Source organism: Antennarius striatus, chromosome 18 (genome assembly GCF_040054535.1).
Source record: "Antennarius striatus isolate MH-2024 chromosome 18, ASM4005453v1, whole genome shotgun sequence".
Classification (NCBI taxonomy): domain Eukaryota; kingdom Metazoa; phylum Chordata; class Actinopteri; order Lophiiformes; family Antennariidae; genus Antennarius; species Antennarius striatus.
Window position 1 is genome coordinate 11,266,159 of NC_090793.1, and position 26,357 is coordinate 11,292,515.

Here is a 26,357-nt window from a genome sequence, read left to right on the forward strand (position 1 = left end):
CACTTATTGTAAACGCACTACCTCAAAACAACCGAACCACCGTATGAAAAGAGCACTCACAGGCCAGGATGTTTTTGCACATGTTCATCAATTTTATTAAGAGATTCCATAAACAAATGTTCTCACGGTTTCATACAAACTATATAAAAGTTCAGCTCTGGCTCTTGTACAAAGTTCGGAATTATATAACATGTACCATGTTAAGTATAACATTGTGTAAATGCAGTGGTAAAATAATTTAATACACGGGGAAAGTCCCACAAACATGGCAGCAATCATATTTTTCCAGTGCCATTATGGTAAGCTTAAAAAAATACATCTGTTACAGATGGTAAAAAGTGTCTGTTGAGGTATGTCTCCTTAAACTCAGTTCACAGAATCTTGAAGGGTCACCGACTCTCCGCGCTCCCAGAGCCCGCGAAAGAGGAGTTGGGTATCTGCTTGAAGAACTCTCTGAGCCCCGTGAGCTCTCTCGTTAGCTGCTCGATGGTTTTATGAAGCCTGTCGTTCTCGGCGCTCAGTTCCATCAACTTCTGCTGCATCTCCACGTTGCGCATCTTGGCTTTATCCCTGCTTTTCCTGACTGCAATGTTATTCCTCTCTCGCCTCTGTCGGTATTCCAAGCTGAACCTGTCCACAGCCTTCTTCCCCTTCTCTCTCCCGATCTTCCTCGGAGAGGATTTAACCGAGCCCACGTTGGAGACGGGCTCCGGGGTGGTGGGGGGAGTCGGCTGCCCTGTCGTCAAGCTGACGGACGTCTGCGCGCAGGTCTCGATCTGGGACGGCAGGGAGGAGGACATGTCGCTGTCGCTCCAGTCGGATTCCTGCTTGATCGGCGCGTTGAACAGCGTTTTGTTCAGCAGGCTGTCGCTCTTCCTCTCCGCCGCGTACGGGAAAGACAGCTGCTGAATGCCGCCGGGGTGCGCGGAGCTTTGCATGTTGTAGAAATCCACCTTCTCTTGTTTCACAGTGTTGAACAGATCGAGGAAGAACTCGTCGTTGCACAGCTCCAGGTTTGGCACGGCTGTCATGGACTCGATGTACTGGCTGAAGTCGATGGCACCCTCGTCATCGTACATGGCAGGGGCGGTGCTCAGCTCCACCATGGTGGCGTCCTCGCCCGTGCCTTCGCCCCTGTTGCCCGACTTGCAGATCCCCTGCTGAGCTCCGCCGAGTTTGACGCTCTCGTAGAAGTTAGTCGGCTCCATCGTCCAACTCATAGTGCATTGTGGAGACACACAGTGAGAATCCAGGCTGTAAATGTCACACATGAACTCTGAGGGCTTGCTCACGTGTGTTCGGACAAAATTTTTACCTGTTTAAAAAGTAAACCCACAGGTGTGACGACAACATAAACTCGCAGTTAACTCGCTTCACTCCCTGTAACTCGTCCAGTCAGAACAGTCTGTGTCTTTCCGTCCCTGTTTATTGACTGTCAGGTTCCCGTTACTGCTAAAAGTCATCTGAGGCGCCTGTCTAACTCGCGAAGTGTTTTGTAGCGTTTCTTCGCTGACGTCACACGCACCGCCCTCTCACGAGCCAGTCGAGGCGAAACGGAGGTCACGTGACGCTCGTTCACTTCCCATTTGAGGAGAGAGGGGCGTGTTGTTCGCGCCACCCACTTTTTTACTACGATCGTCTGAATGATTCCGAGTTGTTTACATAGTTGAGAGTGGGTGTTAGGGACAGGGGGCCATTTGTTGGTCGTCACCAGCCCGATGAATACGTCGCTCAAAACGTGGTGCGAGGTTATAAACGAATATCAGAGCAGTTACGATTAAACCAAATAAACGATCCATTACAAAGGAAAGCAGTAAGAACTTACAGAGGTGACGTCACAAACAGCTGTAGCTACTAGACCTATTTTACTGGGATGAAAACTCCACTGTTAATCTGCTCTGCGTCAGAAACATCTCACGAATGATTTTAACTAATTCCTACACGTGGCAGTGGATCCATTTAGATCAGGGGTGTCAAACTCATCTTCACTGAGAGCCACATCAGCATAGTGGCTGTAATCAAAGGGACAGATGTAACTTAAACATGTAAATAATGTAACCAATGTAATGTAAAATAAATGTAACTACTCCTTAATGTTATATAACTGAATTTATACTCAAGTTACAGTTGTTTTTTTGGGGTTTTTTTTTTGGGGGGGGGGGGGGGGGGGTTCTGTAATAACATGAATCCTTTCAATGTAGCCACAAGAGGGCACAAGCCAGTGACTTATGGTGCCGGTCCCAACTTAGCCCGGACAAATACTGTACAGAGGATTGTCTCAGGAAGGCCTTCCGACGTAAAACTTTTGCCAAATCAAGCCCGAGTTAACAACAACCACCATCAGTGCTGTTCACCGACAGGGTACTGGTTCAAATTGGACTACTGTTGGTCGAAGAAGGAGAGGAGGAAGGTGGGTTCGTAGGAAGAGAGAGAAGACGAACGATTTGAACAATATGTCAGGTTATGAAATCCACATAACTCCATCAGTTCAAGGATCAAACTATTTAAGTGAATAAAGAAAAATGATATCAAACACAAATTAGGACATTAGCTTTGTTCGAAGTTAAAATTGGCTTAATTACTGCATCGTGGGAAATATAGGTAAGCTCAAAGCACACTTTTGACCTATTTATTTTTAGTAACTCTGACCCTGTATGCTCTCGCGGGCCACATAAAATGATGTGGTGGGCCACATTTGGCCCCCGGACCTTGAGTTTGACACATGTGACTTAAATAACAGGGGGAAAAAATTATTATTATTATTATTATTATTATTATTATTATTATTGAAATCCACAAATACTGACGGACTTTGTGGGGTGGTGTCAGCGAAATGAGCTTCAGCTAAACATCTCTAAGACCAAGGAGATGGTGATGGATTTCCGGCGGGCATCCCCCTCCCCACAGCCAGTAGTCATCGGGGGTAAGGAGGTGGAGGTTGTGGGGACTTACAAGTACCTGGGGCTGCAGCTAGACAGCAGACTGGACTGGTCGCACAACCTGGACTGTGTATACAAGAATGGGCAGAGCAGGATGTACTTCCTGAGGAGGCTGGCCTCCTTCAACATCAGCTCTGACCTGCTCAGACTGTTTTACCAGTCCATTGTGTCCAGTGTGCTGTTTTACGCCATTGTGTGTTGGGGTGGTGGTGCCAGGAAACGGGACATTGAGCGCCTAGACAGGCTCATCCGCAGGGCTGGTTCTGTGACCGGTCAGGAACTGGACACTGTACAGACTGTCTTAGAGAGAAGGACTATGTCCAAGTTTAGAGCGATCCTGGGTAACACCCACCCCTTGCACACTACCTTCGCCCAGCAGAGGAGCTCCTTCAGTGGCAGACTGCTGTCACCAAGCTCCTCCACTGAGACTCAGGACCTCCTTTGTGCCTCGTGCCATCAGGGGGCACAACAACTCTCTCAGAAGGAGAGAGTCCGAAGCCACAGGGTCAAGGGGTAGACTAGGGGGGCCTGGGATGCACTGGGGATGCACTGTGGGATACTCTGTGGGGGTCCCTAGTGTCGGTTTACAGCTCGGTTTACAGCTCGATTCATCCTTCCTTCTGATCCTACATCGTCTTCATCTCACACTTATTTCATGTTCCTACACTTCCTTTTTATGTTAGGTTCCCGTTTTTTCTGTTGTATAATTATGTCATTATGCTAATTATGTAATTTATGCGACATCTTTGTCGGTGCCAATTTCATCACTGTTATGTGTATTTATTTGTATCTCTGTGAGCAGATGTCACCCCGAATTTCCCTTGGGATTATTAAAGTATCTATCTATCTATCTATCTATCTATCTATCTATCTATCTATCTATCTATCTATCTATCTATCTATCTATCTATCTATCTATCTATCTATCTATCTATCTATCTATCTATCTATCTACTGTGCAATGTGTCAAAATTGTTTATGACTTACTAAATGACATAACTTGAGTTTGACATGAGAGCCATGGTCAGTGTGCTTGCTATTACTTTATATACTTTTAGATTATGTATTTACTAGTGGGAACCCGTGGAAATTCCAGGATAAAACAATAATACCAGACTTCGTTTGTTTTCTTTTTTTTTCTTCGGGGTCACAAGATTACAAACCGCTGTGTCTGACGAAGCCGTAACGGCTCTGTGTGTGTGGGACCGTTACGGTCCGGCCATCCTGATAGACGATGGTTTTGTGAGTTTGGTCATTGTGAATAAAGTATTGGGGTTCCCCACACGACAGCTATAGCAGCCCAAACTTCTGGGTAGACGCCAGAAGAGTGACAGCGTGGTTTTCAAGTGAGCTTATTCAAATATTTAGGTGGGGATAGCTATACAGTATAAAATTTTGATTCTTTGTGCCCTAGCATAACTTAATGTTTACGAACATACCCATTGAAAGTGAAAGAAAATTGTGATGTTATTGTTTCTGATACTTCAATATTGTAGCGGGTCAAAGGGAAGCTCATTGAATCTATTTGTTGTAAAATCACATGTTCATGAACCTTTAGATTTTGATTGTAAAATCTTTTTGGAAAGTAAAATGTGACTATAGCGGCAATACAACTTTAATGTAATGAATATTTGTGAAGTAGGAAGCAGTAAAGGATTGCACTACTCAAAGATGGCCAAACTTTTCATAAAAATGAAAGGTTTGGAAAGGTGTTTTTTTTAAAGTGAGCACAAAACAGTATGTAATACAAGTTTTTCAATGGAGCAAATCAAGTAGTAAAGCAACAAAGTGTTTTAAGGTTCCATTACTCCTTCAAACTAACTAGGTTTTAACTAACTAACTAACTAACTAACTAACTAACTAACTAACTAACTAACTAACTAACTAGGTTTTAAACTGTCAGGGTAAAATTTTGTAGCGGGGTGTTGCAGTCTCTGACTGCATTGGTTCTTGTTTGAATTTGAATTGTAAAGATTGTAGAATACAGATTAATAAATATCATGTGCATAACAAACAATACACAATTCTATATAAATCACACAAACACCAACAAAAATACAGGCTCTACTGGTAGAGTTCCATGTCGCCATTATTCCATGTATCAGTATCCAATAGTGTGTTTCTAGCTTTCAGTTTTGTGTAAGAGTCTACTGAAGATTTGGTTATTTTTGTTGCTGCGTTCTATTTATTTTCTATTTGCCTTACTGATGGACCTTATATTAAAAGACTTCGGTCTAATTTGACATTTACCACAAGGTCTATAAACGGATGTCCCAAAAGTGGCTCAGTGAACAAAATACTGTGCGGTAAAAGTGTTGCTGTGGAAGAAAATCAACTAAAAAAGACAACATACTCCTTTTTTGGCTGTCATCACATTAACCCCTGATAATGGCAAGTTCTGTCATGCAGGTGTAGGCAGACTAGTCAGTGAAGAGGAAAAGCTGTGATTTGAAGGTTGTTGTTGTTGTTTTTAACATGTAACAATTTCACAATCATCAAGTACATTCACACACGAGTGATTAATTAGCTGACTTAAAGAAACTTGATATCCCAAATTTTACACATTTTTGTATAGAATATGCACCTTAATAGTGTGATAATCATTGGCTGTTCTTTATCCTTTGAGATAATGATTGGAACATCTTGGGATAATTTACAAGATGCTCTGCAAAAAGCTGTAACCAACAGATAGAGACCATCCTTATCCGCAACTCTTGCAATCACATTAAAGAGTCAAAGTTTCTCTGGTTGCTTTCAGCCCTTGTACGTAAATTTTTAGAAGGCCAACAATCCTTCAACACACCTGAACAACAAGCATGCATATTTTTAAAAAAAGAAAACATACACATACATTATAGCTCTTAGTAAGGCCTTGAAAGCAAACTATAGAATACAGATAAAATTGTTTGTGTACTGTATATAAACGGGTAACTTTTGTATGGATAAATGACAAGTGTCAAGTGGGTTCATTTGATTCACGTTGAAAGAGCATAGTTGGCTTGTATACAGTCTTCTTACAAAATGCATCTGTGAGCACTAAGTTTAAAAGTGCAGTAACTCATTACACTGGACTCACATTTTATGAACTTTCTTTGAGCACACCACCCACCAATAAAGGGAGCAGTTCTTTCCTCCTATCCGTTTCCTAATGGACATAGCGCCGCTCTGTGGTCAATGATCTTAGCTGCAGGATCAATCCACTCATTTTATCAAGCAAAACTACTTTTTGTGTTAATCTCTAATGCATGTCTCGGGACAAAGACACCGTAAATATCAATTTTAATAGGTACACAAAAATGTTCTAATGACTTAATAATGGCATGGATCCCAGTTAACTTGAAGTTTAAACGGATGTTGACGCAAAACAATGGAGACAAGGCGGGGCAAAAGCACGTGTCATTGTGGACGAAACCAAGTTAGGTCAGGGTACTAATGAAGATAATAGCAAGTAAATAAAACAGGCATCCTGTGTTGGTTTTTGTGTAGATAGATTTTTGTTGTATTATTTTTAATGCTACGTCTCAATTTGACCAATTTAAGTCATTTATAACAGAAAACACAATTCTTTCCGAGTGTAGCGCAACACGAACGCACCTTCAAGATGAAAGACTCGGCCGGAAAAAGATGGAAGTTGCTGGTCTATGATTGGTCTAAAGTTCCCCGCGAATAAAACGTCACATATTTTCGCGCCATATCTGCAGTGGTCTTTACGTACATAGGAGAGGTAAGAATGCTCTGTATCTGTTAATTTATCCTTAAAAAAACAAAATCGGGTACATTAATCGACCACATATGGTGTGTAATGGGGATTAGTGTGCTTTTGCAGCATCGTACTTATTAGTTTGATGGTTAAATGTATAGAGTTAGTGCTTTACTTTGAGGTTCATGGAATGTGTCCTCAGCCAGGCAGGTGGTGGAGTGATTATTGTTTATTGATCAAATGTTTTTGCCAGAAATAACAGCACCTGATACACCTAACTAGACTATAATGCTACATATAAAGTAATAGTATCATGGTCTGTTTGTAGGCCATTATAAAGGATATTGGAGAATAGCAGTGTGTCATTTAAAAAAAAATCAAATGCCTGAGTTTTACTAACGTTTTCAAAAGAGATTAAAACGCAATCCTGGAGACTTTCACTCTCCAGGAGTGAAAGTCTGGTTAATACCGCTTGTTTTCATTTGGAAGAGAATCACTTCAGTCAATAAGATGATTCAAATGTATCTGCAGGACATTATGTTAAAAATAATTTCAAAAAGTTCAGTTGTACGCCCTCCTGCAGAACCAAAACAAACAAACATAAAAAAATCACTTACTTAATTCCGTTTTCCAGTGATATCCCAAGAACAATGTCTTCACCAACATCCACTCCTAGTGGCCAGAAACGAGAGAGGAGTGCCAGCCTGGGAACACGTAAGTATTTTTTCTCAACATTTTCCTCATTTATCAAACTGCAGTACCACTGACATGTTCATGATGTAAGTGTCCTTCCAAATCATTGAGTCATTTTTGTTCTATTTGAATCCACAGCCGGCAGTGAGGGCCCCACTTCACCTCCATCTCAGCGGCGCAGAGGCCAGGACTCCTCCACTGGGGATCTGATGCCGATGCCAACATCCCCTGCTACCGACATGCTCAGTCCAGCAGCACCTCAGGACACATCTTTGTTCTCCAGCCCAAGGCCCTCAGGTATGCAACCATCAATCTATTGAGTTAAGTTTTATATTTGTTTTTTTAATAAAAATATAGATAAAGACATACATTTTCTTTGACACGCATAATGCTTGAAGAAGAAATTTACTTGAAAGATAGATAGCTTTATCTATCTGGCTTCTTATTTCCCTTACCACTACTCTTTCTCAGCTTATTTTTCGGCGGCAAGTCAGTTTCAGTACAGTTTCTATGAACAGTCCAAAAACGCCGCACCATGTTTCCATTCTTTGGTATTGAGATGGTAGATTGGCAGATGAAAAATGATCCTCCTTCCATTGTGTATTAAAGTGCTATGTTTTTATTTTCTTAATTGGTCCAACTTCCCAACTAATTTTTATCCTTTTCTCAAGTTTAAGACTAATAATATCAGTAACATCTGTAGACTCATCAACGGCCAAAGATATGGTGCTCTCTGAATGGCTGCATCAAGCTGGGACATCTTTCTAATATTTCTGATTTTCTGGTTGCTGTTGAAGCTGCCATCAGGGTTTGTTTGGTTTTTTTGACACATCTCAATTTTTTTCTTTTCCCTAAAATAATGTCTCAACACGTGTTTAAGCACTTCTTCACAACTGTCCCATCACTAAAAGATTTTGTGTGTTGCCCCAAGATCCATGATAGCTTTAGAGAAAATTTGTTTGCATTTTGCCCTCAGTTAGGACTTCAGGGGATAACTATGCTCAAAAGCTCTGTCCTTTGTTTCATAGTGGTGCTTCACCTTACCATTTTTAATTAATGCTACGTGTTCAGACTATATGAGGTAAAATGGTTTGAACTGCATGATGGAAGGATAAACATAAATTTTGTTCTCCAATTGTTAACCAGCGGTTTTCCTCATTAACCTTACTTTGTTTGGAGCAATTATCATATTGGCTTCAGTGGCAGCACTCGCCGTCTATAGTCAAGACCGTCAGAAAAAAAGTTCCAAGAAAATCTATTCTCGTGAATTTATGATAGAGTAGTCATGGGTCCAAACAGAACCTTGGTGATGCCTGATTTAAAAGGTAGTCTAAACCCCAGGTCACAGTGGTGTTGTGCAACTTAAAACTCAATAACTTATTGGGTAGAATTTGTGGTTGTATTAAAAGCACTAAAAGTAGATTGTATGGACAACCATCTCCAAACTGCGATGTCAGTGCAGTGGGTCTCAAATTGGACAGACGCTTAAGTTCCTGCTGACATCATAAGCAATTTTTGGTGTTTGGGAGTTAATGTTTTGTCTTCCACTATCTTAACAGTCTTACCCAGTGAAGTGGACATGAGCTCCCCTCTGATGTATGGGACCCCTAGTTCCAGGGTTGAAGGGACCCCCCGCAGCGGTGTGCGTGGCACCCCAGCCAGACAGCGTCCTGATCTGGGGTCAATCAGGAAGGCACCTCAAGTTGATCTTCACTCTGAGCTGGTCAGTCAGGAAATCAAGAATATTCTGAGAATTATTCAGATTGTGCCCATTTATTGTCAATACAATAGGCAAGAATTTATTTTAAATTTAATGAAATAAAGAATGGTGAACTTTAAATCAGAGCTTTGATTTTTCACATGTCTTTACAGCCAGCTGCTGATGGTGGGGTTGCTAGTGAGCCAAATGCAGGCCAGAGACTCGTCATCTGGGGGACTGACGTTAATGTTGGGACCTGTAAGGAGAAGTTTCAGGTCTGAAATCTTATTTTTCATCTATAATGTGATATAATGTCACCTACTCATTGTGGAGAGGCTCTCATTCTTTGGGTGGTTTGGTTCACTCTCCTCTCAGAGGTTCCTGCAAAGGTTCATCGACCCGACCTCTAATGAAGATGAGAACGCAGGTCTGGACTTGAATGAGCCTTTGTACATGCAGAAGTTGGAGGAGGTGATGTATTTGTTTTGTTTTTTCAAAAGTCTTTTTCTGTTGAATAATTGTTTTTGGAACAATCAGGTTAGAATCACCATTTTTGCCTCTTGTATATGAAGTAGATAATTCTGTGATTGATGTGTATTGTTTTTATTTGTCTCATAGATCAGTGTTGTTGGTGATCCAGTGCTGAATGTAAATTGTCTGCATGTGCAGACTTTTGACACGGAACTTTACAGGCAGCTCATCTGCTATCCACAGGTAATAAATATTCTGTATTTTTTAAAGAATTTTATTTCAATCTGACAGACAAGCATTTAAAGTCTGTGTTGGACGATACACCACCTGGCCAAAAAGTTTATTACCAAGATTTATTTCCATCCAGTGTTCCATTAATTTTCACTAAGGTCTTGCAAATTCAAGCCTAGATTGAGGTGGTGTCCAATTTTTTTGGCCAGGTAGGTCAAGGTCAAATTTCAACTTTTATACACTCGGGGACCAGATAAGATAGAAAGACGAGAGAGAGAGAGAAGGCCAGTGTGAGTAAGACCATAGATCAAAGCTAGTGCACAGCTTTGATCTACCCTGAAAGGTCAAAGCTAGCTTTGATTGCCTCGTTAATTTTGGACTCTAAGTTCAAATAAATAACTAAAACTGAACCAAAGTGCTTTCTAATCATCACACTTTCTATAATTCATCATTAATTAAATTTGAATGGGAAGAATCTGTAGCTTATTGATGTTCTTTCAATGTAAAAGTGAGGGAGGTGATGAAACAACTTTACCCTTTTGTGGCATTGACTATTTTTTCATCAGTTTAAAATAAAGTATTTCTGTTGTGAAATTTTCCCAACTCATTGATCCTTAAAAGTGAGTAACTTGCTCTCTTCCAGGAAGTCATCCCAACATTTGACATGGCAGTGAATGAGCTTTTCTTTGAGCGTTTCCCTGACTCCTTCCTTGAGCACCAGATCCAAGTCCGCCCCTACAATGCCCTGAAAACCAGAAACATGAGAAGCTTGAACCCAGATGGTGAGTGGATTCACAAATTCCTGTCACAAGATGCTTACAAAGTGGCATCACACTTACTAGGACAACCGTATGAGATATTCCATCTCATATTTTGTGTGGGATTTTTGTGAATATTGTTCCACGCTAAAGATTCTGCTCACCTTATGCGTTGCCTCCGCAGACATCGATCAGCTAATCACCATCAGTGGCATGGTGGTCCGCACCTCGCAGCTCATTCCAGAGATGCAGGAGGCGTTCTTCCAGTGCCAGGTGTGCGCCTACACCACACGTGTGGAGGTCGATCGTGGGCGCATCGCTGAGCCCACTGCATGCCGCCACTGCAACACTACCCACAGCCTGGTGCTCATTCACAACCGTTCAGTCTTTTCAGACAAGCAGATGGTGAGAACCGAGTGGGGCTTTGGGGTTGGCACAGGGCAGACTGGTACAGTCAACAACAGCTAATCTCCAAATATGTTCAGTGTTACTGGTGGGGATGTGACATACGTTCCTTGATCTGGTTTAACAGGTCAAAATTCAAGAGTCTCCAGAGGATATGCCAGCCGGTCAGACGCCCCACACCACTGTTGTTTATGCCCATAATGACCTGGTTGACAAGGTGCAGCCAGGAGACCGCATCAACATCACAGGTAAGATTCAGTCTCTAAGGAATACGACTGCTTGAGGTTTCTGAATATAAAGGTGAAATGAAAGATGTCCTGTGAGAAGTTTTATGTCAAATTCTCACAACTATTTAATAGTTACTTAAAAATAAGTGCAAGTAATAACATATTAATTCATTCACTTAGTAGCTCTTGATCTTTTTCTCTGACGCTCTGGACGTTTATCAATTTTTATTTCTGTTCTTGACCGATTGCAAGATGCTTTGCTCAGAGCAACACCGTGTTCGCTCACGCTGCTGCTGGCGTGATTACGCTAAATTCCACGATTAGAAAGTTGATTTTGACTGACAAGATTTGCCGAACCGTCCCTCAATTATGTTGAAAAAAAAAACATAATTAACATCTATAGATGTCATCGGCAGTCAGTGAGTTAATGTCTTCTCAATAGATTCTTTTTTTAAGTTAAGATCACTTATTGATATTGTTCATAACAAAAATTAAATATTTTTAAAAATGTATTTTTTTATTATATGAAGTTGTTCCTCAAATTTAAGAAGAAAAATCACAGTGTTTGGTGTTTTACATTCATGATTGATCAGAAATGTTTATTTAAAATGTGTAAATAAAAGGATTAAATGGAAAACTAAATAATTAAACAAATAGTAAACAGTGAAATCAAAGTTTTTTTTAAGGTTACATGCTGAGAAGGAGTAGGAATAAATAGAAACTTATGGAATCATAGCCCATCTATTTAAATTGATATTTCTAAATGCACCTCTTTAGTACCATACTTGCGCACACACAAAACACACACACTAACAGCTTTTTACATGTCCCTGAAGGTATCTACAGAGCTGTCCCCATGCGCGTGAGCCCCATTCAGAGCAACGTGAAGTCCGTGTATAAAACTCACATCGATGCCATCCACTTCCGCAAGACGGACGAGAAGCGGCTGCACGGCTTGGACGAGGAGGCCGAGCAGAAGCTGTTCACTGAGGACCGAGTGCAGACACTGAAGGAGCTGGCAGCCAAACCGGACGTCTACGAACGCCTCTCCTCTGCCCTCGCACCCAGCATCTATGAGCACGAGGACATCAAGAAGGTGTGTCTGCTGTAACATTTACGACGCTGGAAACTGAGATTCTATGCGCAAAGTTCCTAGTGATTTCAAATCACAGTAGTGAAATGACGCTTATAGTTCCCAACTGTAGATCGAAGAGCTCTGATTGCTTCACAGCAGTGCTCGTCTGTTGGTTTCAGGGGATTCTGTTACAGCTGTTTGGCGGCACGCGTAAGGACTTCAGTCGTACCGGCCGCGGAAGCTTCCGTGCTGAAGTCAATATTTTGCTCTGCGGCGACCCTGGCACCAGCAAGTCCCAGCTGCTGCAGTATGTCTACAACCTGGTGCCTCGTGGCCAGTACACATCGGGAAAGGGCTCCAGCGCTGTGGGTCTCACCGCCTACGTGATGAAGGATCCAGAGACCAGGCAGCTGGTCCTGCAAACTGGAGCTTTGGTGCTCAGTGACAACGGCATCTGCTGCATCGACGAGTTCGACAAAATGAGTGACAACACGCGATCTGTGCTGCACGAGGTCATGGAGCAGCAGACTCTATCGATAGCAAAAGTGAGTTTGACAGAATTTTACATCCTGCTTCAAAGCGGTGATGTATTGTAATTGTCAGTGTTCGTGTATTTGTCCGTTAGTTTGTCCACCAAATATCTTTGTAACTTTTGCAGATAGAAAGATGAAAGAAAAAGCACATTACTCGGGCAGCAAAGGGGATGAAAATGAGATGATGACCTTAGGAAAACTAGATCAAGGTCAAATTTTAACTTTTGCACACTCAGGAACCAGATAAGATAGAAAGGTGAGGGAAAAGGCCAGTGTAAGACCGTAGATCAAAGCACTAGCTATGATCTACCTATGCTCTAGCTGTGATCTATGGTCAAAGCTAGTGCGTAGCTTTGACCTACCCTGAAAGGTCAAAGCTATGCACTAGTCAGGTACTACTTTCAGGATACCCTGAACTACCCTGAAAGTACTGCAGTCGCAGGATGTGGCAGTCTCTGACTGCCTTGTTTGACATGTATCTGATAAATGCTCAGATGTTTTCCTCAGTCAGGTCACTCGGTGATCATCACTTCTTTCTGTAAATGCTTGCAGGCTGGAATCATCTGCCAACTGAATGCCCGTACCGCTGTGCTAGCTGCTGCTAACCCTGTCGAATCTCAGTGGAACCCCAAAAAGACAACTATTGAGAACATCCAGCTGCCTCACACTCTGTTGTCCAGGTGAATTCCTTCAGTCAGTATGATGACATTTAAACACCTGATGGGGAATTAAATTCATGCAAATTTACAGCATTCATTAGCAATTAAATAGATTTGGCAATTAGAATTTTGTCACAATGTGACTTAAAAACAAAGATCTCCTTAGAGGAGACATCTTTCATGCATAATGTGAAGGTGAATTAGTAAAAAACAAATGAATGGAGGGATCATCTCTTAAAACTTTTCTTGTGTTCTCTACAAAATTTGAAGCCATCTTCTCGTACTAATTTATGGTGAATTTGACTTTTACTCACAAATCTTTTTTCCATCACTGCAGCTATTAAATTGTCACGTATAAAAAAAAAGCATTTTTGTAGCTGTTAAAATTTTTTTATTCAAAGCCTTGAATTTAGAAATTGAAATGCTTTAAACCTGCCAAATAGCTCGCCACGAAATGAGAAGGCAGTTAAGTGGGAATAATTTTGTCACTGTTGCTAAGTTTTTAATTATTATTGATATTTTACATAAATAATTGGGTCACTGACTATGTAATTATTCAACTAACAAGAGAAGGATTTGTGTCTTTTTGATAAAGCAAACTGCTCAATAAAACATGTTTGACACAACGTATGAGGAACAGCATCACGCAGGATTTAAATAGTTCTACTCCAACATCTACCTAATTATTTGTATTCTCATAACGTCTTAATGTTTTGTATTCTCACTTTCTTATGCTTTGTCAGATTTGACCTCATCTTCCTGATGCTGGATCCCCAAGATGAGGCTTATGACCGGAGGCTGGCCCACCACCTGGTGTCACTGTACTACCAGAGTGAGGAGCAGATGGAGGAAGAGTTTCTTGACATGGCCGTGTTGAGAGACTACATCGCTTATGCACGAACGTACATTAATCCAAGGCTGAGCGAAGAAGCCAGTCAGGCCCTCATTGAGGTTTGTTTCTCCAGAATCTATGTACAGTACTGGATTATAAGGCGCACATTTAATGAATTGTTTATTTTATAATTCATTTCATATATAAGGTGGACCGGATTATAAGGCGCATATAATAAAAAAAAATTAATTTAGATTTAAAAAATGAGTGGCTGTAGTTGCGCTATCCGTCCACTAGCTGGAGCATTCATGACTGTGAGTACCTTTAGTCGGCTGTGAACGACCCCTTTTGTTATTTCAATGAGGCCATTCTGAGCCTCAAGGAAACTTGATCACTTTGCCATCTTAGAAAAAATATTAAAAAACCCGACATTAAAACTGGTTAAATTCATTACAAGTGTAATCCGCCCTGTTTAGTGCGAACAGAGCAGATTATTTCCTAATCTAAAGTTTTAAGCAGATATTTAAGCTCCGACGTTCGTCTTCGTTTAGTAATTAATTATTGTTTCGATTGATCGGTAGTCCAGTCAGAGGTGAGGTGCAGCTATCTGCTGCTGTGTGTCTTAAACAATTGTTTAACTAGTTTTTAACGTCAGGTTGCTAATTTACTGTCAAATATGACGCTGTTTTACTCCTAGAACTGACTTTAACGTCGGTGTCTCACCGCCGTGAATCTCACCGCACGTCGCTGCAGACAGAATACACAAGCCTGAATGCGCCCCTCCGCCACCCGCCCAGAGCTATCAACTACATTTGTAAATCATTTGCAGCACACCAGACACCTTTGTCTAGCAGTGACTCTACTCTTGAAATTTCAGAAAAGGCTGGAAGTTCAGCTTTGAGGGTCTTTCATTCACCTTTATGCCAGTTTCTCCGTGTTTCCACAGACTAATAGAATGGACCGTCACTAGATTCCAGATGACAACACAATGGCATTTTTAAGACCAAATTAAGTTTAAAGTGGGTTATTTCCGGCACCACAGTAGTTGGAAAATACTGAGATCAGTCAGTCAGTCAAACTATTAATAGAGTTGTTGAAAGTTCCTTATGTTTTGCTACGTTATCGTAGCCGGTCACCGGTGGTCTCAGCAGGCTGCTCTGCTGTCAAACAGTAGGTCAGTGAGAGCCGGGACTTCAACTACACCCCTTGACTACCGTTGTTAGGGGGCGTAGGCCCAAAAACCTTGTGAGGGTGACCCTGGTGGCGTAGTGCAGCATGACTGCCGGCTTTTTTTCAGCGATCTTGTTTTTAACCAATACTAATATTAATATTAATCCATATATAAAGTGCATCGCATTATAAAGCGCACTATGGGATTATGAGAAAATTATAGGCTTTTAGGTGCGCCTTATAGTGCGGAAAATACTGTACATGAGTGTAATATTTGCAGAAAAAGTCACACCACTAGTCAGGTATTCACCTGTCGTTAATCGACAAACTGATGTAGTTTTGCCTTCATTTGACTTTGTGCGTGTTTCCTCTCAGGCTTATGTGGATATGAGGAAGATAGGCAGTGGTCGGGGGATGGTGTCTGCTTACCCCAGACAGCTGGAGTCCCTGATCCGCCTGGCGGAGGCCCACGCCAAGGTGCGCTTCTCTGAGAAGGTGGAGACCATCGATGTGGAGGAGGCCAAGCGGCTGCACAGAGAGGCCCTCAAACAGTCGGCCACTGATCCTAGAACAGGATTCGTTGACATCTCTATTCTCACAACAGGTACCATCAGAATAATAACTCCTTTGTGCAGCAGAAAGCTAAAAAATCATGGTGATTTTAGAATTGGATTGACCGTAGCAAGCAAACTGTAGACGCGTAGTAAAATAGCCATTATCTGCAGCCCGACTGTCTTTGACGGCATCCGTTTGTGATTCCAGGTATGAGTGCCACCGCACGGAAGCGCAAGGAGGTCGTCGCCCAGGCACTGAAGAAACTGATCACGGCAAAGGGAAAGATGCCTGCGATGAAATACCAGCAGCTGCTCGATGACCTCAGAGGCCAGTCAGAAACGGTAATCATTTTTAGTCTACCTCAGGTAGCACTTTCAGAAATCAATATAATGTAATGGCCAGACGTAAAAATACATTTTAATGAAGACAATATTTTCTGCTCTATAAGGCGCACTGTTGCCTTTTGAGAAAATTAAAGACTTTTAAGGTGCGCCTTATGGTGCGGAAAATACTGTACAATGTTTGTAGTTATGTTTGCAGCGGTAAATGTAAAACAATAGTATAATTCCTATGCAATTTAGTTACTGCAGTTTGACAAAATATTTTAGTGTAATTATATGCACAACTATAGTCCACACCTGTTCCTCCTCTGACTCGCTGTGATCACTTCAGGCCATCACTAAGGACTTGTTCGACGAGGCGCTCCGATCCCTGGCTGACGAGGATTTCCTTACAGTCACTGGAAAGACCGTTCGCCTTCTTGCCTGAGACAAAACCTGCCGCCATGTCTAGTCCTTAAGTTGACCTGACATTGTGATGTGAGCCCATGTGTTCTTGTAAAATCTTTCTGTAAAATTGAAATACTGTGGTTAGTCAACCTAAATTTCATTGTATTTTGAAAAAAAATCAAAGCTTCATTCCACAGTCTCTGCTCTACATTAAGGTAAAAAAAAGTGTGAGAAGTGGAAATTAATGGCTTATATTTAATGCGATCGTGTGTCGTTAGTTGTTTGTGGTGATCCCTTGTAGTTCCATCCTGTACATTGTGATTTGCCCGTATTGAAGTGAGTGACTTATTTCCGGGGTTGTGCTTGTATTTTGCATTTATTATTACCAGGAGAGAAAATAAAATGTTGCTCACTAAAAATGTTTGTAGAAGTGATTTGGTTGCGTCGCGTCGTGAGCACCAGAGCCGACGGGAAGAGGCCGGTGAGCCGCGCTAAGTCACTGCCGACTGCCGTCGTGACGTGACGCCGTTTGGTCTTCACGGCTGTGACGTCACGCCTCTGTGCTTCTGGACTCGGCTGGAGAAGATGGCGGGCACCACAGGTTTGTGTGCCTTTAAACTAGCATCTACAGTGACAGAAAGTGTCGTCGAAGCCGGGGATTGCTGCGGCTTCTCATGAACCTAAACGAACCACCCTTTTCCCCTTAAATGAATGCAAAATTAATCCGGATACCAAAGAATGAACCTTTTATTTGTTCGATAAAGTAACGGTGGAACGGGAGCCATCTATCTCTTGAAGCTACCGTGTTGCCTAGCTTACGTAGCGAATGGCTAAACCCTGTTAGCAGAAATGGCCCAAGGGGTCGGGAATAAGCGTTGGTAAGAATTAACTGTACGCAATTGGAACTGTCAATAGACAATAATGGTTACTGGAGTGATTTAATATCTGTTAGCCTACGACAGTTTAACGGTGGTGGTGGTGAATATCCTGATGTCTATTCTTGTGTATTTCCTGCCGCTTGTATATCCATACAGCCTACACATATCTAAAGATATGTTTGTATATATATATATAATATGTATATAATATATATATTATATATATATCATGCATGGTGGGTATTCTGTGTTCTTTACTGTCATATGCTTCTGTAACATGCTGGTTTCTCCGTTTGGGATGCATATGAAGTAAACGAGTAGATGTAGAGCAGCGTCCCCGTTGAGCGCTTCACATCTCGGCAGCACATCGGACCGCAGCGCCGCTGTTTGCGTAGAGCTCTTGTTTAAATTTTAAAAAAAAAAAGTATTACGACCATTTATTTGAAAGAGTGAGCGCAGGAGTCTTTGTGTAAATGAAGTGTGTGCCGTTATGAGGTGCACAATCACATTCAGAGCCACTTGATTAAGGGGCATTCATTGGCAGCACTTGTTTCAGGAAATAGTCAGAGACCACGCCTGCTGCAAAGCATCAGCAGGAATCGTAGATGTCAGACTTACAAAATATGATCCTGATGATAGAAAACACTACATCAGAGAAATTATCTCATTTTATGTTAGGTTGGAAAATCCATGTATTTGTAAGTTTGGGCCATAACATGTTATCCACCAGAAATGACATTTTACACGCACAATTTATTTCTAACCGGTTCAATTTAATGTCAACTAACCATATCAAGGACCAAAAAGGGAACATGCAACGCAATGACAGCCACAATAATAATAATAATAATAATAATAACAATGATGATGATAATAAATAAATAGAAAATGACAATAAAAGTTATACAAAAATTCTGAATATAAGTTTGATGTACAAACCTGGTCGTGAAAACCAAGCTGAGTTTCTCATTGTTTCTCATGTCAAATGTTTGTTGCCTCAGCAGAGCACACGTGTATTTAACATTAATGTTAAATAATTATTACAGCTTTATTCATCAGACAACAAAAGCATTAATTCATCAATTCATTAATGAGCAAAGGCAGTTTGACATTATTTTTGTGTCGTTTTTTCCTGAATTTTTATGGGGCTGTCGAGTCATTGATTAAATTATTAAATAGTTCTAGATTAATTGATAATTTTGTTACCTGATAATATTGTCAGTCGCAGATGTTTGTATGTCCCTGTTGACATTTTGTTGTTACCCAGCTGCTAAAATATGTTCTAACCAGTATTGCTGTGGAGAACTAAGGTCATCTGGTAGCATTGGTCTTTTTAATGGTGTTGTAGGAGAACTGAAATGTTTCAAATGACTCATTTTTCACTTTGGTCAAGAATGTTGGATGGACCACATGCCATGTAAGAGTCCATCCTTTTCTTAGGTCAATTCACAAGAGATGTAAAACACAGATTTTTAAAATTTCAGTCCTGAAGACTGATAGTGATTGATTAGAGGAGTTTTGATGATAGAAAAATTTGAATGTTCCTGTCTGCCGTTGGAATCAAGGGGCTTTTGTGAAATCTTTATTTCACTTTTCGCTTCAATGAATTTGTCATCAGAATTGGTATTATGAATGGCAATACTTTTTGTTAAGTGCTTTTCCCCTCAGCCTCCACCACTCCTCCAGTCATAGCTGTAAGTGGTTCATCATTCACACCTTTCTGTGTTCCTGTCAGGCTGTGCGCAACATCTGAATTGGGAACATTTTCCAAATAACTGAGCACGTTGATTGTTTATGTTCAAATTATGTTATTATCAAGTCAGCTGTAACATTGGTCATAAGATGAGTGAACGTTGACCTGAATCATTTGTTAAAAATCAGCTGTATAGACCCATGTGCTTCAAATCTCATGACTGGTTCCAGTCTATTGTCGGTAACCCAGATTTCTACTGAGCTTAGTAAAAGTGTTGTGAACATGGTATCAGAATGGAAACAGTTCTACAGTAGGTACATAAGGATGTCCTTGTGGCGAATAAATTTGTTTACTCATATTTTGTACACATCATTCCTGTCTTACACTCAACATTGTCAGTTAATGAGCATGCTTTACTTCTCTCTGATTGATTGGAAATAGGAATTAATCAACAGCCTTGATGATGTTTGGATCTGATAAGTCAGCATCTTCCTACTATCTATTTTTCTTACAGTGGTAATGTGATTGTATTTATTTGCACAATAATCTGAATCTGAAAAGCAAATAGTTAAAGTAGAAAAAGAAAAAAGCCTTTTAATAAACTGCACATTGAACATTTAATCAATTTTAATGATGCTGCTGTTCGATTTTATAGTCAGTTGTCAAATTAAAACTCTTTTCGGGCTTCAAGAAACATTTATGTGTAATCAGGACTAGGTTTGATGGCTATTTTCCAGGTCAGTTCATCTAACAAAAATTATTTTCATTGATTAGTTCATAATCACTGAATGGTAAAAATCTTCTCAGTCTTCTTACAGGTTTATCCAATCAACAGATTTTAATTTCAGAGACAGTTTACAAAAATGTAAGGATGTAGAATAACATGAAAATACTGAGTCTATTGCTTTTCTCTTCAACACACACACCTACACCTCTGCGCTGTCTTCTCACACCTCAGCCTTTCTCGCTCACTTCTGTCTATTTCTCTTTCTCCATTTCTGCTGTATTGACTTTCTTCATCAGCAGTATGGTTCATCATCTCGTGGGATTTTCTTTCACTTGTGATTCAATTTTCACAGTCACAATAGGCCAACTTCATATGGAGGATGTTAGTGAATTATTTAGCCTATTGAAACAATCCATACCAATGTTATATGGAATGACACTAGCCTCATCCAGATTGTTAACATGATGATCTCTTCTTAAGATGAGGAAAAGGTACATTCCACATCTCTGTTTCACACACTGGCTCACTGACGGCCTGCTGTTTAGACATCAGACGTGTATTGTAAGGAAATTGCTGTATCACATTTAAACATGCCCTACATTTTAGAGGAGTCCGTGTAATTAGGTTCTATTTAACCTTTATGGAATGAAACATCAAGAAAAATCAAGAACAGACATGTTTTAACCCAAAAAATCATATTCTGTTGATTAAAGTTAAAGTTCCACGCAATTTTCGCTTGTTGGAGGAGCTTGAAGATGGACAGAAGGGGGATGGTGACGGCACAGTCAGCTGGGGCCTCGAGGATGATGAGGACATGACTCTCACACAGTGGACAGGCATGATCATTGGACCACCAAGAGTAAGCAGAGAATATTCAAAATGCAGATTGTTACTCCAATATGAACTGATTGAAATGTTTTTTTCTCTTTTTTCTACTCTGTCAGACCAGTTTTGAGAACAGGATATACAGTCTGAAAGTGGAATGTGGCCCCAGATACCCAGATGCAGCCCCGTCTGTTAAATTTGTAACAAAAATTAACATGAATGGGATAAATAATTCCAATGGCGTTGTAAGTGTCATCTCTAATCTGACATTGTTGTGAGTTTTGCTGTGTGTCCTAAATCAGACCTGTTGTAACTCATTGTCAATGCTGTTGTCATAATGACTGATTTTTTTTCTTTACATGTGTTTGTGTTCCTCACAGGTGGATCCACGTAGCATACAAGTATTATCTAAATGGCAGAATACTTATACCATTAAATTTGTTCTTCAAGAGTTAAGGCGTCTAATGATGGCCAAAGAAAATATCAAGCTTCCACAACCACCAGAAGGACAAACCTACAGCACTTAATTGTAATGGATTGTTTCGACCCGCTGTCTTAAACCTTACTCTCTTAGAAATATTGTGTAAAATCATCAAGAGGCTCACTTCACACATCAACAATATTGTCTCCAAGAACAAGATTGGACTTTGTTATGACATAGTTCATTCGAATAGATATGTCCCTGCGTTTAAGCACTGAATAGATAGTCAAGACTACAAGACCTCAGTTGTCTGCCTCTAATGAAGTTACATTGATGATGACTTTTCTGTTTGACATGTTCTAGCTTGAGTGGACATGAGGGAATTATGATGTCACCAAACGCTGTGCAAGAGTCCCGGTAGTTATTCGAAATGACTGATCACTGAAGAGCAACGTGTGTGTGTGTGAAGGCATGCTCTGTAACTAATACCTAGTCAAAGAGAAGCCACGTTTTTCAGTTTTTAGCCAAATTTAGGAGGGTCTTTGACATTTCTGAACATTGAACTGTGGCTGTAGTCTAAAAGTAGTGTCACAAGGTAAGGAATTTTTTATATGTATATATATATATACATGAATTTTTTTTATATATACATATAAAAAAATCCTTACCTTTATATATATACACATATATGTATTTGACACGATACCAATATGTTTCTCTTCTGCAGCTCTTTGAAATGTAACAGACGTTGAAGCCTGTTCTGTTCGAAACCCCTTGCATTTAACTTCTAGTGAAAATGGCAGGTGTAAGAACTTGTGATTTTCTGAAATTAAAATCACTGTCTGCGAATAAAACACATCTCAAATTTTGAACTTTATTTCACTGGCCAGCTGCACATACAGTCATCTCTTTTCCCACAAGGGGGCCTTAGTCAAATGTTGACTTTACAGATGCCTTGTGTTGTAAGCTTGTGTAGTTTCTGTTGGGCTGAGTAAACTGGGGTAATGAAAATGCTGGTTTGACACCACACTGCAGATGTTTGATATGTAAGATGTGATCATTAGAAAAACAATTAAAAAGCTATTTACTTCTCATTTAAGGGCACGTTTATTCAAGGAGCAGCTCTATTTCTTAATCACTGACAGCCAATCCAGACCTTTTTATGTCGTGCAATGATTCTGCTTTCGATCTGTAAACATTGCAAAGTGGCAGAGAGATGACAAGGGTGTGGTTCTCTCCAAGAGTTTGACCTTTTTGTTGCTTTTTTAATGTAAGGTTTTTGTTTATGAAGTTGAATTAGCCAAATGTTTACTTAAATAGAATTATAACAGCTGATGATGCCATGAATACTCATCTTGTTGTTTTAAAAATCATTCCATGACTTAACATGAACGCGACCAAAGAAGCATATTTTCACCAGCGTGTGGTTGTTTGCTACCCCAACAACTGCTTGACATTTTTGGAAAAATTAAAATGAAAAAATGTACAGAATTCCTGTTTTCTGCAGTCAAAGCCTGGGAGAGCATTTGCTCTGAGTCCACAGCCCTTGGCAGGACATTCAGCTTGTTTCATAAGTTTTCAAATTTGGTTACCCAACTACAAAAAAATCAATCAGTTTTAATTATTATTGTCCCCTGAACACAGAGATTGTAGTATTATACCTCATTATTACTACATTAATGATGCAATGTGCCTGGCACCTCACAACTCCTGATAAATCTGTCCTCTTAACTATTCAAGGTTTTAAGACTGCATCTTTGTGACATGTAAAAGTGATAAACCACACAAGACTTCAGTGAACTCTTGCCCATATATCTACTTGGCAGCTGTGGAGCCTGATTCCAGGCAGCTTGTCTTGTCTTGGAGCTGGGATGAGCATGTCTGTAGGCTACATTGATCCCTAACATAATGCTGTGGCATGGCCAGAACTCTTTATTGGTTATGATTCAGATTTTCCCCACAGAAGAAACAAAGCAGTCAGAGACTAACATCCCGCAACTTACGCTGACCTATTTTCAGGGTAGGTCAGGGTACCCTGAAAGTAGTACCCGACTAGTGCATATGGAGTTCTGAGCTTTGATATACTATGCACTAGCTTTGATCTATGGTCTTACACTGGCATTCTCCCTCGTCTTTATATCTTATCCGGTTCCTGAGTGTACAAAAGTTGAAATTTGACCTTGACCTGGTTTTCTCAATGTCAAGGTCATCATCTAATTTTATCCTCTTTGCAGACTGAGTAATGTGCTTTTTGTTTCTTCTTTCTGTCTGCAATGGTTGCGAAGATATTTGGCGGACATACGAACGGACGAACACACGAACATTACAATACATCACCGCTTTGAAGCAGGATGTAAAAATGCCTGGGTTTTCAATAATAGGAATTAATTTGTACACATTTGCATATCAACTCATTATTGTAAGTCCGTTTAAAAATTACATTGACACTGGTGAAATACAATTCCCAGCCCCTAGTGCCTGACTCTTGCTCATGTAAAATTAACTCAGAGCTATGTCCCCTAGAGGGCGCTCTACACCCATGCATGCCGTTGGCAGGGCCACTGTAAGAGGACTGCTGTTAAGAAAACACGTCTGAAAAGCCAGCAACACTGATGCTTTCAACCTCCATTTAATTCACACTGCCCCTATTCTGTAGAACAGTGACATGCTTTACAGTTTGCTGTAGGGAGATGCAGTCCAGCTGTGTGAAGGATGCTTTACGAAGGCTTTTTGCCTGTGTCCCTGTGTGTCCCCACAGAGGTATTGAAGTTGTAAACAATCATAGAAAACTAAGAACTAAAACACTTTATATTTGCGAAACCAATAGATGTCTCAATTCAAGCAAGATTTCTTATTTCAAATGGTGTGTGGGTACAAGATGAGTCACTGCTGACTGCGGAAGATGACCTCACTTCCTCACTCGGAGCAAGAAGAGATTTGACTTTCACGATGTGACAGTTACTATATGAGTCCGGCTTAAATCATCTGTACTCTTGCTTGCTGTTTACTTTCCAACTCCTCCTGGAAGTCATGAATATAAAGACAAAAGTGGCTTGTGCTGAAGCCAATTCATTCGACAGCACAGTTCCCTGAATATGAAAGGGACAGCCCCAGGTTACACAGGCTTATTCCTTTATTCATGTATTACAGACTTCTCCGAACCTTTGCTCCTGATGCCTTCTCGAAGTAGGAAATCTTTACTTGACGAGTTAACCCCCCTGCTATGTTGATCTGTCACAAACGATATTGATGTTGTGGGTCAATTTGACCCAAAGCATGTTTAGTTATCCAAAAGTACAAAACCAACACTATTCCTACAAGTTTATATGTCATTACTAACTCCATTACTAACTATTCTATCAATATTTAGTGAAATGTTGTTCCTTACGTCTCTCAGGTAATGGTTCAATTACGATAATTAACTTGTTTTTCATAAAAAAGTGCAACTTGTCTTATTGTTTCACCTTATAAATACTTTTGAAGGACCAACATATAAAACACAAGTTTTACTGAACATTTAACATTGACACATAACAAATTTGGTTTTACATGTATGTTTATGAACCAGAGATGAAAAAAACTGACAAGCAATTGCAGATATGAACAAAGTGGGTTTGCATGTGTATGTGTGTCTGTCTAATCATCTACACAACACGAGTGACAAGTCTGTGCTTTGTGTAAATGAATTTGGCACATTTCACACTTGCTTGTCTCCACATCATCAGATGGCCTGTAGACATGGCACCTCTTCCTCTTCTACTTGTTTGCTCCAGAAGTAACCGAGAAACAAGACGACCATGATTCCTCTACTATGGTGTCTTTTTGCTGATCAGACAAACACAATGCACTTTCATACTCTTATACACACACACGCACACACACACACTGGTGTACTAGGTGCAGTCCTCTCCTGGATCTCACTGTGGCTCAAAATATAGCCGTGTTTCTGCATCCCACAGGCGGGCTCTCGATTGGTCCTGTGACTACTAGACCCCAGCCAGGATGAGGAGCTCCAAACATAAACCTAAATGTGTTTTGTCAAGTTCCTTCCATTCCTCCCCAAAACACATGCCCCTTCTAGATTTGTCATTTCTTGCATAATTTTCTGTGTTGAATTAGGCAAGACCAGCTCAAAAGCTGGCTTGATGTCTGTCAGGCAGTCACTGCCTCCTTTACACATCGTCCTTTATTTCACAGTCATGATCAAAGATGATCCACATCCTCCTGGACTGTCACCTCTTTGCTTCTGCTGCTCATTTTGTAAAGGTCTGCTTGACAGAGTGTAATGTTAGTAGTAGAATATGTTTTGCCCCCCGCCTTTCAGTATCCACTGAAGGTGTGTGGAGTTTCCCGCGAGAACACAAATCGTTCCCGTCAAAATGGTTCCCATCAAGTCATAACACTTGCACCCGTGTGTGTGTGTGTTAACATAGCAGGGAGGGTCAAACTCCAGCCCTATCAAACTAATCTGAATTTCAAACTCAGGCACCTGCACAAAAGCACCAGCTGAGGATCACTGAGCTTATTACATTTGTACCACCCAGCTTATTTTGGTTTCTTTGTATGGTGCCATCTTGGCAAAAATGAGTTATACTGCTCTGAGCTGGCTAAGATTGAAGGCAGAAGAAAGCTTGGTGACAGCCGTTCAGTGATCTAAGATGGGAAGGAATGTGGTGAGGAGGACATACGTCTGGTCTGCCGGCAGACTTCTTGAACCAGGACTCCGCTCCCAGAGCCCTCACCTTTTGCCCCACGGGGCCAAAAGGTTGCGTCTTGCGTCTGTTGGTACTGTAAAAAGCTTTGTCTTCTTTATGGCCGCTGACGGGAGAATGTGTCTGTCTTCCTGTGGGACTCCATTTGGCTCATTTCTTTCAGTAATTCTCCTAATTTAGCTTTTAGAGTAAAAATCAGTTTAGTACAGGAATGAATTTGAAATGAAATTAATTTCAAATATATAAACATTCAATTGTAAAATCTTAATCGTACTTGATATAAGGATAGCAAACAAATGGTTAAGTGAGCTAAGGTGACTATAAGTGATGTAATACTACCAGCACAAGAATCTTTATTATCGGTAATATAACTCAAAGTAAAATATCTGAAACATAAATGTTAAAAATGGGAGTTCTTATGTTTTA

At 40.6% G+C, this 26,357-nt stretch overlaps 3 protein-coding genes across 3 annotated transcripts; 2 read left to right on the forward strand and 1 right to left on the reverse strand.

Annotated features, from left to right (window-relative positions):
• Nucleotides 1-69: 69 nt before the first annotated feature.
• On the reverse strand, nucleotides 70-1,474 carry cebpd (CCAAT enhancer binding protein delta). Its single transcript, XM_068341468.1, has one exon. The coding sequence runs from the start codon at nucleotides 1,269-1,271 to the stop codon at nucleotides 390-392; it is 882 nt and encodes a 293-aa protein (XP_068197569.1). The 5' UTR covers nucleotides 1,272-1,474; the 3' UTR covers nucleotides 70-389.
• Nucleotides 1,475-6,610: 5,136 nt separating this feature from the next.
• On the forward strand, nucleotides 6,611-17,061 carry mcm4 (minichromosome maintenance complex component 4). The gene is made up of 17 exons (XM_068340853.1): nucleotides 6,611-6,663; nucleotides 7,274-7,353; nucleotides 7,471-7,629; nucleotides 8,892-9,055; nucleotides 9,205-9,306; nucleotides 9,407-9,502; nucleotides 9,650-9,745; nucleotides 10,377-10,515; nucleotides 10,676-10,896; nucleotides 11,024-11,144; nucleotides 11,960-12,219; nucleotides 12,378-12,743; nucleotides 13,284-13,411; nucleotides 14,134-14,341; nucleotides 15,768-15,996; nucleotides 16,155-16,288; nucleotides 16,620-17,061. The coding sequence occupies exons 2-17, from the start codon at nucleotides 7,290-7,292 to the stop codon at nucleotides 16,713-16,715; spliced, it is 2,583 nt and encodes an 860-aa protein (XP_068196954.1). The 5' UTR covers nucleotides 6,611-6,663; nucleotides 7,274-7,289; the 3' UTR covers nucleotides 16,716-17,061.
• A 167-nt stretch (nucleotides 17,062-17,228) lies between these two features.
• ube2v2 (ubiquitin-conjugating enzyme E2 variant 2) lies at nucleotides 17,229-22,091 on the forward strand. The gene is made up of 4 exons (XM_068341509.1): nucleotides 17,229-17,276; nucleotides 20,687-20,832; nucleotides 20,918-21,043; nucleotides 21,179-22,091. Exons 1-4 carry the CDS (start codon nucleotides 17,261-17,263, stop codon nucleotides 21,323-21,325), a joined length of 435 nt encoding a protein of 144 aa, XP_068197610.1. The 5' UTR covers nucleotides 17,229-17,260; the 3' UTR covers nucleotides 21,326-22,091.
• Nucleotides 22,092-26,357: the final 4,266 nt, after the last annotated feature.